Source organism: Zingiber officinale, chromosome 6B (genome assembly GCF_018446385.1).
Source record: "Zingiber officinale cultivar Zhangliang chromosome 6B, Zo_v1.1, whole genome shotgun sequence".
In the NCBI taxonomy this organism is placed as follows: domain Eukaryota; kingdom Viridiplantae; phylum Streptophyta; class Magnoliopsida; order Zingiberales; family Zingiberaceae; genus Zingiber; species Zingiber officinale.
Window position 1 is genome coordinate 53,347,590 of NC_055996.1, and position 15,184 is coordinate 53,362,773.

At 37.2% G+C, this 15,184-nt stretch overlaps 2 protein-coding genes across 2 annotated transcripts; one reads left to right on the plus strand and one right to left on the minus strand.

Moving 5' to 3' along the window:
- Positions 1 to 210: 210 nt before the first annotated feature.
- LOC121990976 (leucine-rich repeat extensin-like protein 3) lies at positions 211 to 1,066 on the minus strand. The gene is made up of 2 exons (XM_042545014.1): positions 566 to 1,066; positions 211 to 276 (listed from the first exon to the last, which is right to left on the minus strand). Exons 1-2 carry the CDS (start codon positions 1,064 to 1,066, stop codon positions 211 to 213), a joined length of 567 nt encoding a protein of 188 aa, XP_042400948.1.
- A 2,546-nt stretch (positions 1,067 to 3,612) lies between these two features.
- LOC121992444 (exosome complex component RRP41-like) lies at positions 3,613 to 13,614 on the plus strand. The gene is made up of 8 exons (XM_042546825.1): positions 3,613 to 3,794; positions 3,863 to 4,109; positions 4,297 to 4,375; positions 5,634 to 5,736; positions 5,819 to 5,939; positions 12,243 to 12,331; positions 13,084 to 13,233; positions 13,305 to 13,614. Exons 2-8 carry the CDS (start codon positions 3,980 to 3,982, stop codon positions 13,389 to 13,391), a joined length of 759 nt encoding a protein of 252 aa, XP_042402759.1. The 5' UTR covers positions 3,613 to 3,794; positions 3,863 to 3,979; the 3' UTR covers positions 13,392 to 13,614.
- The last annotated feature ends 1,570 nt before the right edge of the window (positions 13,615 to 15,184 follow it).

Sequence of the window (15,184 nt, forward strand, 5' to 3'; positions counted from 1 at the left end):
ATATGTTCGTCTCAAATTTAGTCACGGGGGTTTCACTAACGGATATTTGAAACGGAATATTCCGTCTCAAATATTCTTTAGAGATGGAAAAATGACTTCCAGAGATGGAATTTTTCGTCTCTGAAGCCCTGTTTTCTTGTAGTGAAATTTCATTAATTTCTAAAATTGAACCTAAAACAATAGAAGAATCCTTACTTGACCCAAACCAGATCATAGCCATGCAAGAAGAACTGCCCCAATTTGAGAGAAATGAAGTCTGGGACTTTGTATCACTACCTGATAATAAAAAGGTAATAGAAATAAAATGGGTATTTAGAAATAAACTAAGGCTATGTTTGGCTGGGTGTAATGTAATCTAGCTCGTAATGTAATCAAATTTGTAATGTAATGTAATGTAATGTAATGTAATGTAATCTTGATTACATTACTACGTTTGAAAATGTAATGTATGTAATCTTTGATTACAAGGGTGACTATATTCTTTTATTTGGTGTCCATTATTTTTATAAGTAATGTAATTCGTATTATTATAAAATGATAAAAATATCCTGCGACCTCTATCGACTGTCGCCGCACTTCTGGCGGAGCTTGTAGCAACCAGCGGTCGTTGTCGTTGGCCTCCTCCACCTGTCGCCGCCACCGGCAACTGTTGGCCGCCACCGACCGCCACTGGCCGCCGGCAACCGACAACCGACGATGACAACAACCGCCGGTGGCAGCGACCGGAGGTGGTTGGCGGGCGGCGACAACGGTCGGAGGTGGTTGGCGGCGGCGTCGGGCGGTGGCCGGTGTGGCCACTGGCGACCACTGGCGACGGCGAGTGGCCGGCGATGGCCACCGGGGGGCGATGGTCGGCGGTGGTCACCGACGGCGGTGGACTGCGGGCGGCAGCGGCGAGCGGCGGGCGACGGCGGGTGGCGACGGGCGGCGGCGGTGGCCACTGGCCGCCGGCAACCGACGACGGCAACGGGCAGCAGTGGGCGACGGGTGGCGGCGGGCGGTGGCGGTCGACGGCGGTGGGCAGCGGTGTGCGGCGACCGCAGTGGACTAGGGGTATATTCGGCATTTAAATTTTGGTTAAACAGTTATCTCGTAATATAATCGGATTACATAGTATTTGTTTTGTAATCCAGATTACAAAACTTCACTACCTTTTGTAATCCAGATTACATTACATTAAAGTTTAAAATTAAACTAAACAAAATAATCAGCCTTGTAATGTAATCCTGATTACATTACAAGGTAGATTACACTATACCAAATGTAGCCTAAGTGAAAATGGAGAAATTGTTAGAAACAAGACTAGACTAGTAGCCAAAGCGTTTAGTCAAGTAGAGGAACTTGACTATGGTGAAACATATGCTCCAATGGCTAGACTTGAGTCTATTAAAATGCTAATGAGCTATGCAACCCATAAAGGTTTTAAGATTTATCACATGGATATTAAATTTGCCTTCCTAAATATGGTAATAAAAGAAGAAGTTTATGTAGGTCAACTTCCTCGGTTTGAAAATATAGATCATCCGACCATGTCTTTAAACTCAAGAAAGCATTGTATGGTCTTAAACAAACACCTAGGGCCTAGTATGAAAGTGTGATCTCCTACCTAATGTCTAAAGGGTTCAACCAAGGTCAAATTGATCCAACTTTATTTGTAAAATCAGTTAAACAAGATATCTTTATAGCCCAAGTATATATAGATGACATAATCTTTGGCTTAACCAACTCAGAATTTTTACAAGAATTTATAATTTTAATGGAACAAGAATTTGAAATGAGCCTTGTAAGTAAACTAACTTATTTCTTAGAATTACAGATTAAACAAACTAACGAAGAAAACTATGTTTACCAATAAAAACATATATTAAAAGAATAACTTAAAAAGTTGGGAATAAAAAATATTAAAAAAATTAAAAACACCCCTGCCTTGTTTTCTTCTTGTGAGTGGAGATGGAGATGATTCTTCTCCATTAAATCTTAGGTGGCGTTTGGTTCTCTCATAGGAATCAGAATGACAAGGGGTATCATAGTATTACGGAATGGGAATGAGTATGAGCTTGGGTATCATTTTTAAAATAATATTTGGTTAGTTGAATATTTTTAATCGGAATGAACCTAAATTTTCTTTTTTTACCCTTAGAGGAAAATAAGAGAAAAAATAGATGGAAGAGAAAGTTGAATGTGAGAGAAACATATGATGAGAGAGAAAGTGTGATGAGAGAGAAAGTGTGATGGAAAAATAAAGAGAGAGATAATGTGATGAGAGAATATGAGGAGAGAGAGTGTGATAGGAGAGATTAAGAAGAGAAAAAGTATGATGAGAGAGAAAGTGTGTTAAGAGAGAAAGAGTGATGTGAAAAAAATAAAGAGAGATAAAGTGTGATGAGAGAAAATGAGAGATTGAGGAGAGAAAGTATGATGAGAAAATGTGATGAGAGAGAAAGTGTGGTGGGAAAAAATGAAGAGAGAAAAAGTATGATGAGAGAAAATGAGAAAAGAGAGTGTGATGGAAGATAATGAAGAGAGAGAAAGTGTGATGAGAGAAAATATAGAGAGAGTATGGTAAGAGAAATTGAGGAGAGAGAAAATATGATGAAAAATTGAGGAGAGAATGAAGAGAGAGAAAATAATGAGAGAGAATACGGGGAGAAAATGGTAGAGAATGTGTGATGAGAGAGAATGAGGAGAGAGAGTGTGATGGAAGAGAATGAAGAGAGAGAAAGTGTGATGAGATAAAATATGGAGAGAGTATAGTAAGAGAGATTGAGGAGAGAGAAAGAATGATGAGAGAGAAAGAATGATGAGAGAGAAAGAATGATGAAAAAAAATGAGGAGATAATGAAGAGAGAGAAAATAATGAAAGAGAGTGTGTGTGATGAGAGAGAATACAGAGAGAAAATGATAGAGAATGTGTGATGAGAGAGAATAAGAAGAGAGAAATATGTTGAGAGAGAAATATAGTGATAAAATGAGGAGAGAAAAAATATGATGAGATAGAATAAGGAGAGAGAGTGAAATACAAGAAAAATTGAACAAATATATTAGAGTATTTTCGTCCAAAACTTAATTTTTATTCTCATTCAATCAAAACACAAAGGAGGGGGTGAGTTTCATCCATACCCAAATTTTTAGATTTCATTTTAAAATCTTAAGAATGAATACAAAATTTAAGAATGAATTCATTCCCTCATTCCTAAACTTCTAAATTAAACCAAATCAAATGTCATCTTAATTTTTTAGCACTTTTATTCTTCCTTTTATTTTTTATCTTCTTCTTCTATTTATTTTATTCTGTTTGAATAGAGAAATGAATTGAGTATGAGAATAATGGTACCACTAGGGTCAACCAACTTGGACTGAGAGTCAAACGAAGCATCATTGGAGGTTTACGCATAGAGCAGTCCGAGCAAACGAAAAATGACCATTAATTATCTATTTTAAATTTTTATTTAATTATTTTATTAAAAAATAATATCATATGAAAAATTAGATTGGATCGATCGGATTATTCATATGGATCCGGTTCTGAATCAAATTTATAATTTTCTGATTCGGATTCGTATATATTTTGATTGAGATTTTTTTTTAATAATATCCTTATTTCAAATCCGAACCCACCCCACCCGAACCCATCCGACCGACCGAATTGACATCCCTAGACCCGACGAAGAGCACATCTGCTGAGCCGCCGCTCTTCTTTCCGAGTGCCGCCGGCTCCTCTCTCTCGACCAAACTCGAGCAACGCGACATTTCGACGCCGGCGACAAGTCGTCTCTTCCATCGGCATCCAAATGGTAGTTTCCTTTTCCCCTTTCACTCGAATTGAATCAGATGGAACTGAACCCTTCAGTTTCGCCCGCAGGCCGCATCGCCATTTTGAAACACATCTTCAGTCTAAAGTGAGACGAATACCCAGAAGTTGACGTCGAAGAGAACACGTAGAAGAACAAGCACGGGCACGCATCGCAGGCCGACAGTAATGACAACGTCGACTTATTCTCCGTCTCAGAACTCGGACAACAAAAGACGGCGGCAGCAGAGGAGGCTGTTCCAGGAAGCCGATTGGGCTCGTTCCGATGGCCGGACCTTTCAGCAGTGCAGGCCAGCGTGTTCGTGTGCCTTCTTTTAACTTCTCTACTTCTCGATCAACACTAGCATGCTCTATGTTTCACTCGTTAGGTGTTTGACGTTTTGACTACGGTGTAGAAACAGTCTTTTGCTATTGCGACTACGTGAACAAACTGCTTTCTTGGACATAGAGGTTAGTGCTGTACTGACCTTGTTTCTGTATTGTAGTTCTCAGAACTGGTGCTGCTAGTGCTGCTTCAGGATCTGCCTACGCAGAGTTTGGAGCGACCAAGGTCATTGTCTCTGTGTAAGTAAATTCCATTATTTTACTGCTAGAGTAACAAATTTTTGTGAGTTCTGCTTAATCTTTAGATTGTCAATGCAAAATGGTGGAACCCTGCTGCTGTGTTTAATTAAGGGGAAGAAATAGTTGGGGAATGGAATAGTTTTAGTGAAGAGAAAAGAAAAGTGAATTGTATCATCTATTTGCACTCCATTTCATTTATCTTGTTTACTTAGATGGAATTGAAGCGACTGAATATTCTCATTTACCTATTGTATGTAGGAGATGTGTAAATTTCATTTCGGTACATATTTTCTTTAGGCATAAATAATTTATCGAGAATGATGGCCATTAAATTCTTTCCTTTACCATCAATATGTTATCTTAAGTGGTTAGATGCCTAGATTTAATTCTCCATGTCTAGGGATCTATATTCCGTGTAGAGCTAAAAATAATCCCTTCTCCAAGTAAACAAGAAAAATTGGTCATTTCATTTTATTTATTTTATTTTCTCTCTTATTCCATCCAAATAAATTAAAGAGGCATTCTCTCTGCTAGCTATTTGATACACATGGAATAAAGGGGACAGAGGGAGCAAGCACTTTATACTTAATTTTAGAGGTTTCATTAGCTAGTGGGTTTCATTATCTAGTGGGCAGTGACAATTAGGACACACTAATGGAATGGGGAAACTTACTCCCAACATAGCCAAATAAGGAACTTGGGTAACTTATATTCTTTTTTTTCGAGGACAATAGGCAACATCATAACTGGCTAGCACCTTATTATAGTAGTACATCCCTGTCACCCTGCTTATTTCCACTTCGGTGTTGAATTTTGTGTAGAGAAAAGGTGTAATCTTTAATGATCATGATTGTTGGTTTACTTTTGAGCTTGTCTTGTGAAAGAGTAACTATGCAACAATTGTTTGGCTTTTTGTATCAGTACTTGTAGTATTCCACCAATAGATTCTGTTCCTGTACACTTTAAAGAGTAGAAAATAAGTGAAATTAACAAATTAAAAGTTTATTAATGATCTGGAAGATTCATTTTGTTAAGATATGCTTAACAGAATAAATTCCCTAAGACCAAGGATTTTGTGGTACTTGTTACTACAATATTTGTTTGTTTGCAAGTGAAGGAATGCAGCCTTTTCTTTCGACTTTCTCTTTTACTATTGACCACTTATGTATGTATGTATGATGAGACATGAGGACAACCTATTGAAAATTGGTTTGATATGCATTTTCCTGCACATGCTATTGATGATTATTTTGTTTAGGTTTGGTCCAAGGGAGAGCAAGAAAGCTATGCTGTACAGCAATACTGGAAGATTAAACTGCAATGTCCTTTACACAACTTTTTCAACTTCAATTCGCGGACAGGTATTTTACCTTCATGTTCCATATATTCTGCTCGAAGATATAATGAACTGTCCTGCATCATCTTATATCTATCATCTTCCAGGGAACAGATAACAAGGAGTACTCTTCAATGCTTCATAAAGCCCTGGAAGGGGCCATCATTCTTGAAACATTCCCAAAGACTACAGTTGATGTTTTTGCATTGGTTCTGGAATCTGGTGGTGGTTAGTATATACTCCATGTGTTGTTTATGTGGATGTTTTCTTGTTAATTAAATTCTTGTTTTCTTATGTTATAATTTATCTAAAAGAAATAATCATTATTTAATTATTATTTGAACTAGATCATTATCCACACACACACAGAGTCTGGTGATCTTATGTCTTCAATTTTAATTTTCATACGCTTTGTTATAGAAGAGTTTTTAACGCTCCTGCATGGATGAAATTATAATAGTTCACTTTGAATAGGGTCTTCCACTTATTTATCTCAAGTATGCTGGGATATGTTAAAGTTAAGATACATAATACATTGTAAATCTAGAAGTTAGAACTCTCCAACACCTTCTACCCAATTTAAATGCTCTAAGCCAAATAAAGAAATACCCAAGAGACTCTTGCTAAATCTGGCTGACTTTACATGGTCAATTTGACACGACAAACAAGAAAAGTCATCCATCTTGAATTGAGATACACCAGTATGAGGGTAAAAAAGGATGAACTCCAGGAATTAAGATCATTAGTAACTGGAGAACTTGTAACATTCTTTTGTATGAGCCTTCTCCTCTTCAAGGAACGGAGCCTATTAGTCCAAATCCAATGAAGAGAGAGGTGGACTTTGCAATGGGTAAGCATCAAAAGAACTTTGTTTGATTGATACCAGATTATCCAACACCATGCTTGACAAGCACTGAAGAAGAGTCTTGCTGATTCGTGCAAGATTGTGGTCTCAAAGGATAAACCACTGAAGATAAAACAGTTTTATAGATTGCTAACACTAGCTAGTCTGGACAAATAAACACAATCTGAATTGTTGTTTAATAGTTTCATCATTCCATAGGCAGAAAACATGTCTGTCAACTGTTGCCATACCTTTTACACTGAAGCCAGATGCCTACTAAGGTTATAATTTAGCAAAAGCCTAGACATAGTTTGGACTTTGTTAGGCATAAAAGAATATTAAACTGCCTTCAAATATTCTTCTGAACTCACCCCCACTAAGAGCATCCAACATGGTTTAAAATCTCGATTAGGTTTCGGTCACGGACTAGAACGATATAGTTTTGGTATCTTATCATGCCATGTCGATATGGTTTCGGTATTTTTTAAATATAAAATATATTAACTAAAAATCTAAAATTTAATCTAAATTAAGCCTATTTAAATTGTCCCTATTATAGTTGGGATGGAGTGAAATGTCATTCCATGCTGGGCAGCTTGGACGGTATTTACTGTTCTGCCGCGTGGGCAAAACTTGCATCTCACGTGCCGAAGTTTTGCGTGGCGCAGACGGCTGCGGGGGGATTTTGGAGAGGGGGGGGGATCTGAGCGTCCGAAAGATCCCATGACGCCTTTGGCACTGCCGGAAGCATCGCAGGAAGCTTCCAGTGGCGCCGAAAGTGTTGTGGAATGCTTCGGGCGCCACCCTCCGTGATCCCCCAACAACAGCGATGTTTTTACGATGTTCAATTAAACTTATGATTTAATTAATTTAAATAATTCCTATGATATTTTGAAGAGACTTTTATAAACCCTAGTTAAATTATTCCAATATAATATATAAAAAGTATATTTAAAATTATTTTTTTAATTAATTTATTTAATTAATATTCTGAAATTTTATTTTTTAAATGTTTTAAATTTCATTTAAAAATTCTATTTTTTAATAAATTAGATTTATATTATGATAATTTTTTTATTATTATATATATATATATTTTTTATTATTTTACTGTTTAATTAATATTTTTTACTATTTAAAATATATATTATTTAAATTAATAATTAATTAAATGAATAAATGCTTTTTTTCTTTAAAACTATATTTAATTATTTTTTCTAATCATATTATGTTGTCCAATAATTAAGAATTTATATAAAATCAATATATAACTTATTTTTAAATTATATACAATAAATATATTTATCTACTAATTACTATATATATAAAAAAAGTACTGAAATTGTGTTGATACGATACCGAAACCGTATCATTCCGAACCAAAACCTCATCACGGATTGAGATTTTAAACCATGGTTGGGAGTTGATTGAAATTATTATCCTAAAGTTATTTAATTAACCTAAGTTAAAGTTAGACGTGTTGTTGCCATTCTGCACGAGTCACACACGCTTCCGTGGCGTTCATTGCTGTTGCAGGACTCGCGCGATGCCTCCGCAGCCGTCGTAGAGCTTGCGCAACGCCTTTGGGCGACTGTGGGGCCTCGGGCGTGTTGGTACCAGAGATGTTTCGGTCGGTGGGCGGAATGAAATGTTTTGTTCGTACGGGACGAAAAGACACAAGATTTTAAACCGCGCCATCCAATATGAAGATTTATTGTAAAAACTCCTAGCACATTCATCTCCAAAGATATTTTTGACAAATACTCTAACCACAAGGCGATCTAGAGTGATCTAATTAAGTTGTAAACCCAAGTTCAGCCTAGAAGTATTAATTTCTGAAACAATAATTTGCTAATCTAGATAAATATAAAAAGAGAGTTAAACTCATGTTTCAGCAAGTGCCACTATTCCACCAATCCAGAAGAAAAGGATTTGGATGATTGTACAACATCAAAGCAAACTCTCTAAAAGAAATCCCTAACCTGAAGTATGTGCCTTTCCACAAGAATTATCAATTACTTTTAGACTATAACTAAACTGGTGAAGAATCCTAACATACAAGCATTTCATAATGGTTGATCCAAGCACAAGGGATCATTAGCATGACTATGGTAGCTCAACGTTATGACAATATCTATTAAGCACACCAGCTTTTTTTGGTCAAACAACATTGCTCCAGCCAGTTCAAAAGGAAATTCCTTTTAGTTTATTAGGAAGCATCCAGATACTTGCTTGAGAGGAAATATGGTTAAACACACCATTAATTGACATCAACAACTGAAATTGTTATCTGCCATGGGATGATTTAGCCTTCACTGCATCTTAATCAGTGGAACCCAATAATTTTTCTTCAGTTTCCTAATTTCCAAATTAAACCCAGATAAGGAATAGGAGATGTTGGTAATTGCATCAAAAAATGCTTAGTCAAATCTAGACCTTTGTGTGGGATTTCGAAAGATAATTTGTCAGTTCACTGAAAATAGAGACATAAGCCAAGATAATCCAAATGTTGGTAAGTTCTTTCTTGTTTCCTCCTTGGAAATTCTAGAAGCTATTTGATCTTTCTATGCATTGGATTCTTTGAAGAGAATCTACCCTGATGACAAATAGAAAAGGAGATAAAGGATTACTTCAGTGTAGTCCCTATCAGTTTTTGAACCATGAACTAGGTTGTTTATTACGAGGACTGTAGTGTGGTCAAAAGAATAATATCCTTCACCCACATGATCCACCTAGATGAAACCATAAGAGAAACTTCATTCTAACATAGTATCAAAAGAGAAACTTGACCAGTCTATGAGATAGTTTGCCTCTACCTATAGAGCAAACATGAACTAAATTACAATTAACCACACACGTTGAAAGATATTACGACATCATGAGGGAAAAGATTGGTGGTGGGGATTTGACCATGAAGAGCAAAGAAGATAAAATGTATAAGCTAACAAACAAATAGATTATCTTAAAACTTGAGAGGAACTATATTGTGAAGTAGTATGTACCACCTTCTTGACCAAGTTCTTTTAACAATATCATTTTGTTGGAGAGAAAATTTAGATATATGTGTCAGATAAGAAATAGGGGTACCAACATAAGCCATAAAAGTAATAGGTTGAGATAAGACAGCTTGAAATTGAAGAAAGCAAAAGTACTCTCCAATAGAGACACAGATGGTGGAGTTTGAACTAAATTGCTTATTGTAGGGGGTCCATCCTACGAAGGTGGTTTGAATTGAGCTACATTAGCAATATGAGGTATCGCCAAGTGGAAATCTTATATCATATATCTCTCACAGGTCCTAGCTTCTTATAGCAAATGTGCTTAGGTCTACCCTGATCCCCTCCATGGCCTCACTAATGGCCTACACCAGCTCCATAAGTCACTCTTGACAGCAAATCAGTCCGACACATGCTCACAGGGGTAGAATTGATTAGCATGTAAGTGTCAGAGAGTGAGAGGAAACATATGCCATCAATAATCCAAGTGTTCCTCAGTTTGAATTATGGAGAACTGTGCAAAGAACAATGGTGAATAGTCCAATGTAATCCTGAATAACTCAAACATCTGATGTGACTTGAAGTGTTTGATGTCTATAACAAATGCCTGAAATCTACCAATGTTGATAGTCATCGCTATGCCAAACTAACAAAGATGGAATAGATTTCCTATCACCTATTAAGCATAAGATATGAGTATAGAGATTTTGTGCTTGTGACCATATCTTGCAGCATGACTAGAAAAATTGGAAAAGGCTGATAACACTAGGATTAATGGTTTGCCAAAGGAGGCTAGTAATCAAGGTTTAAAATTATGAGTCATGCTAGAGTTTATATTTATGACGGAACGATACGGTTTCAGTACTATAACGTGCTATGTCAATACAATTTTGATACTCTTTAAATATAAAGTATATTAATTTAAAAATATTTTTATTAGTATTTAATTATTATATATGCTTTACCTTATAAAAAAAAGGCAGCCCGGTGTACGAAACTCTCGCTATGCGGGGTCCCGGGAAAGGATCCATTGTACGCAGCCTTATCTTGTTTTTTTTTGCAAGAGGTTGTTTCCAGAATTCGAACCCGTGACCTTTTTGGTCACAAAACAATAACTTTATCGTTGCACCAAGGCATATGCTTTACCTTATAATTCATCAATATCTTCATCCATAAAGCATTTTTTTTTTCTTAGTCTTTGTTGTTTATTTTGTAAACGGATGAAGGAGGGAAAGAAACGAATGAAAGAGGGAAAGATATTACCGGAGGGAAAGGAATCAACTGTAAAAAAAAAAAATGAAAGAGGGAAAAAATTAATTGTCCTAAACTCTAAACCCTATAAAGATCCTAAAAGAAAGGGAAATTATATATATATATATATATAGCAGACAAAACAGAAAACTTTATCATTGCCAGTTAGCACGGCTCTGTATCACGATCCTTGCTAATAATTGAGCAACAATCCTTTCCCATATGGCTCTATCCGGCTCAAGAATACTGGCAACCCTAGTTTTCTTAAATTCTAGCTGTCCCTGCCTATAGACCATATGCCTTAGTGGCAGATTTTTTCAGATTCAATTTCATAGTGATAACCATGGACCTGAAAGAATTAGAAGTGTTGCTGAAGGTGGAGTAACCAATGAGTGCAACATTTATTATTGAAGACTGCCCAACTTTCTTACAGCAAGAATTTGGACAACACAGTTTTGTCCCTCTATTGAGATGAGCAGGATATGAAGAAACCTCTTTCTTCATCTGTGTGAATGAATAGAATAGGCACTATTTAGGTCTGTACAAGCAGGAAGACATTCCTTTTCTCCATTTGTGAGGACATCACAATAGATGTAGGAAGGAGGTTGGAGAAGCACAGGAGCTTCATCAAAGATTCTTTGCAGATGTAGATCTCTACATTTTTCTTGGAGGTCACAACAAATAGGGATCAGGTCACACTTTGGGCACATTTTTGCATATATACATTGTCGTGGAGAAATTACGGACTGTGATGCCTTGAGATGACTTGGAATCCTTGGAGGTCTCTAAGACCCGATGTAGGATGATAAGTATGTAAGTGATACTTGGGGAAGAGTCAAGATGTTTCACCATGCCTATCTTGGATGATGAGGAGATGTGTGATGCGTAGTTCAAGGAAGATCAAGGAACAAAAATGTAAGAAGATGCAATAGGGAATCAATTCGATGAATACCACTAGAGATGTGAGTGAATGACCATCACGATGGGGCTTGGTGCAAGAACTAAGTCTCGTTGTATGGAAGGTGGCAGGGTGATGAGGGAGGCATCAAATATACCCACCCGTATACCATGTTGTTCTTGGAGAAAATTATTAGCGTTGATTAGATAGTCTCTTCTATCTATATATTTCATCTTATTATTACTTTATAAATACATCTCTGCATATTTTCCTAATTATAAGTAGGTCCTTAACAACACATCTAATTCTTAAAATCCCGATAATGGGGAGCAGTGGGAAGAAGATGAAAGAAATTCCATTCCAATATGTGCAGACTTAGTTTATGCCCATTATGTATGGTGATATTGGCATCAGTTTAACTTGAGCATCATCCATTCAAATGCATTTTCAACAAGTGCTATATCGTGTTTATCCATTCTAATGCAATTTCAACAAGTATCAATTTACCAAATTATTGACCTTCTTCCTTGTTTACTTTGTAGGGGATCTTCCAGTGATCATAACTTGTGCTAGTCTTGCACTTGCTGATGCTGGGATCATGATGTACGATCTTGTTTCAGCTGTTTCTGTGGTATGTCACAGTTTGTTTTAAGCATGCGGTCAAAGTCAGCTCTGTTACAATTTTATTACTAATTTCAAATGCTCTTTTTCATTATATGATAGCGCTTTTAACTGCAGTGCAGAGTCCAAATTTTTATGAGTATTTTCCTTGCAAAATATGGTCATGAAACACACATTAAGGTTGTGTTTGGTACGTACGAAACAGAATAGAATCAGAATGATTCATTCCTTCAATGATTTCATTCCAATGTTTAGATGAATAATTTGAAGGGGAACAAACCATTGCAAGGAGTAACACAATCCACTAAAACCCATTCCACTCTTTAAGGGAAAACTTATTCTATCTCTATTAAATATAACACTTATTAAAAAGTTATATATCAAAAATTACAATTAAGAAGACTGCTTGGGCCAAGGAAACAATTGACTTGATTTTTTTTTTTTTGGTTGGGGGATATTTCATTTGTCATATCTGCTATTATTCGCATGGAAGAAATTGAAAAACAATAGTTAACTGGAGCTTAAAATATTTCATTTGTCATATCTGCTATTATTCTTAAAATAATGGAATTTAATATACTCCTTTCCATTGCCCTCTAGTCCATTTTAATTTTCTTTCTCATTCCTTTCCAAAGACAACCTAAATGTTCTTGGTCTAATCTTGACTTCTACAATATATCGTACATATGTTTTTTTTTTGTGACCCTTCATACTTTGCTGAAAGTTTCATTTGATTTTTATTAACTTCATTTTTTTTCCTAGTCTTGTTTTGGGAAGAACCTAGTTATCGATCCCACTTTGGAAGAGGAAGCCTGCCAAGATGGTAGCCTCATGGTTACATGCATGCCTGCTCGTAACGAGGTCACTCAGCTGACCCTCACAGGAGAATGGACAACTCCCAAAATTAACGAGGTACTCTTATTTATCTGTGGGAAATTCTCAGTTATTCAACAAACAATCACATTATCTTTCTTCATGAAAAGGCAATGGAGTTGTGTCTGGATGCATGTTCTAAGCTTGCGGAGATCATGAGGTCATGTCTGAAGGAAGCTGCTTCTGTACCAAGTTGAAATGAAATGATGAGAGAATTTTGAAAGCTTTCCTTTATTATAGAATTTTCCATCTTGAAATATTTGTTTCTGCTGTTGAACTTCACAATGAGGTTTAGAATTACTGAGTTTGAAGATTATGTGACCGGTGAAGCAAGAGATTCAAGTTCTCAAACCATAACTACATGTGTTATATACATGCATCTTTATAATTTTTCCTGAAAGGCACTTGATTTTTTCTTTTCTCCCAACTTGTATAGCATGTTTGTTTATAATTTGGAATTTCACAACTGCATATGAAATGAATTTATAGTTTTTTACCATGTTAAATTAATTTGTAAATTTACTTGCAATGCAAAAAAATGACAAAGATATCATAACTTTATTTGCAAATCCACTTGTGTCAAAATTTAGGATAGAAGTGTGTTTTTTGAAACTTGTCATCTTAAATTGCTCATCTAGGGTTGCTAGCTAATTTTCTTTGAACTCCTAGCAATACTTGGCCTCATTGGAGTTGAACCCACTGAGTGACTATTCATAGCAACCTTTAAGATTGATTCCAATAAAGGGGTGTTCTATTTGACACCTCAATCCAAGCAAAGGTTTACCATGTTCTCTCTTCCATAAAAGGGACTTCTCCTTTGCTTGTCTATATATTTTATCCTCGAGTAAAAGCGATAACGCAAGAACTAAAGGCCTAAGTTTGAGACTCTCAAGGACTAGGAGTAGACACTCGGAGGAGTATACATCTTCTTCCTTTGAGATTTTTGATGGAGAAATGTTAGTGCCTTCCATGGCCTAGAGGTCAAGCTTGAGCAAACCTTCACCTGAAGTGACTGAGGAATTACTTGTTTATCAACACAGGCATCACTCCCATAGAGACTGCTATTTAGAGTTTGAAGCTCTAAACAATATGTTGTCAAAGATATTTGGAACTTTATTGAATTTAAATTATACGAAATTAAATTCAATTTATCTGTCGAGATGACCTGAATTGATAATCTCAGGCTATCAGTAGAGGTTGATTTTTGTTAATTGTTGTCCGCGGAGTGGCTGAGTGAGTAGAGCGTACACGCAGCAAAGTCCGAGCGGTCGAGTCCGAGCGGACTAAAGGGCCGGTTGGGTTCAGTAGCCAATCGGGTAGCAAGGCCGGCCAAGTTGCTGATCAAACTAAAAATCTGATTGGGTAGTGCGACTGAACGAGCTAAGCGGCTGAGTGAGCTTGTGATCGAACGGGTGGAGAGGCCGAGCGAGCTTTTGCGGAGCGAGTTGGAGGTCGTCCGGGCAAAGAGGCCGAATGAACGAGCTGGAGGTAGTCCGAGCAGTGAGGTCGAACGGGAGAGCCGGGCAACTAAGTGAATATGCGGTTGGGCGAGCGAAATAGCCCGGTCGGGTAGCGTAGCAGGGTGACCAAACGAGCAAAATGGCATCCAAACGAATGCGGCCGACAGGGTCGAAGTTGAGCTTGGGACTGGCTGGGTGTAGAGGTTGACCGGGCGGATGAAGCAACCAGGCGAGTGAGCCTTTGACTGAGCGAATCGACCGAGCGGGTCGTCTGTTTCCTAGGATACAATGGCTAACCATGATTTCCACCTAGCACAGGTGATCACGACAAACTGAGTGAGGTACCCGTCTGCTATCATGGGCACTCCGACAAGCAAGAATTGCATGATAGAGTGAATCGACCGGGGCGAGCGAAGTGTATAACTTGTCTGGGCGTGTGCACTAAGTGAATCGAGGTCTGGTACCCGTCTACTATCATGGGCACTCCCACGAGCAAGAATTGCACGACAGAGAGAGGGGGTGTAGGTGGA

Excerpts from the sequence above, each read along its gene's own strand:
- LOC121990976 (XM_042545014.1), bottom strand. The coding sequence starts at position 1,066 with ATGCCGAATATACCCCTAGTCCACTGCGGTCGCCGCACACCGCTGCCC. Across the intron at positions 277-565 it reads CCGCCAGAAGTGCGGCGACA|GTAGTGATACAAAGTCCCAG; the intron begins GTCGATAGAGGT and ends TTTTATTATCAG.
- LOC121992444 (XM_042546825.1), top strand. The coding sequence starts at position 3,980 with ATGACAACGTCGACTTATTCTCCGTCTCAGAACTCGGACAACAAAAGA. Across the intron at positions 4,376-5,633 it reads ACCAAGGTCATTGTCTCTGT|GTTTGGTCCAAGGGAGAGCA; the intron begins GTAAGTAAATTC and ends TATTTTGTTTAG. Across the intron at positions 5,940-12,242 it reads GGTTCTGGAATCTGGTGGTG|GGGATCTTCCAGTGATCATA; the intron begins GTTAGTATATAC and ends TTTACTTTGTAG.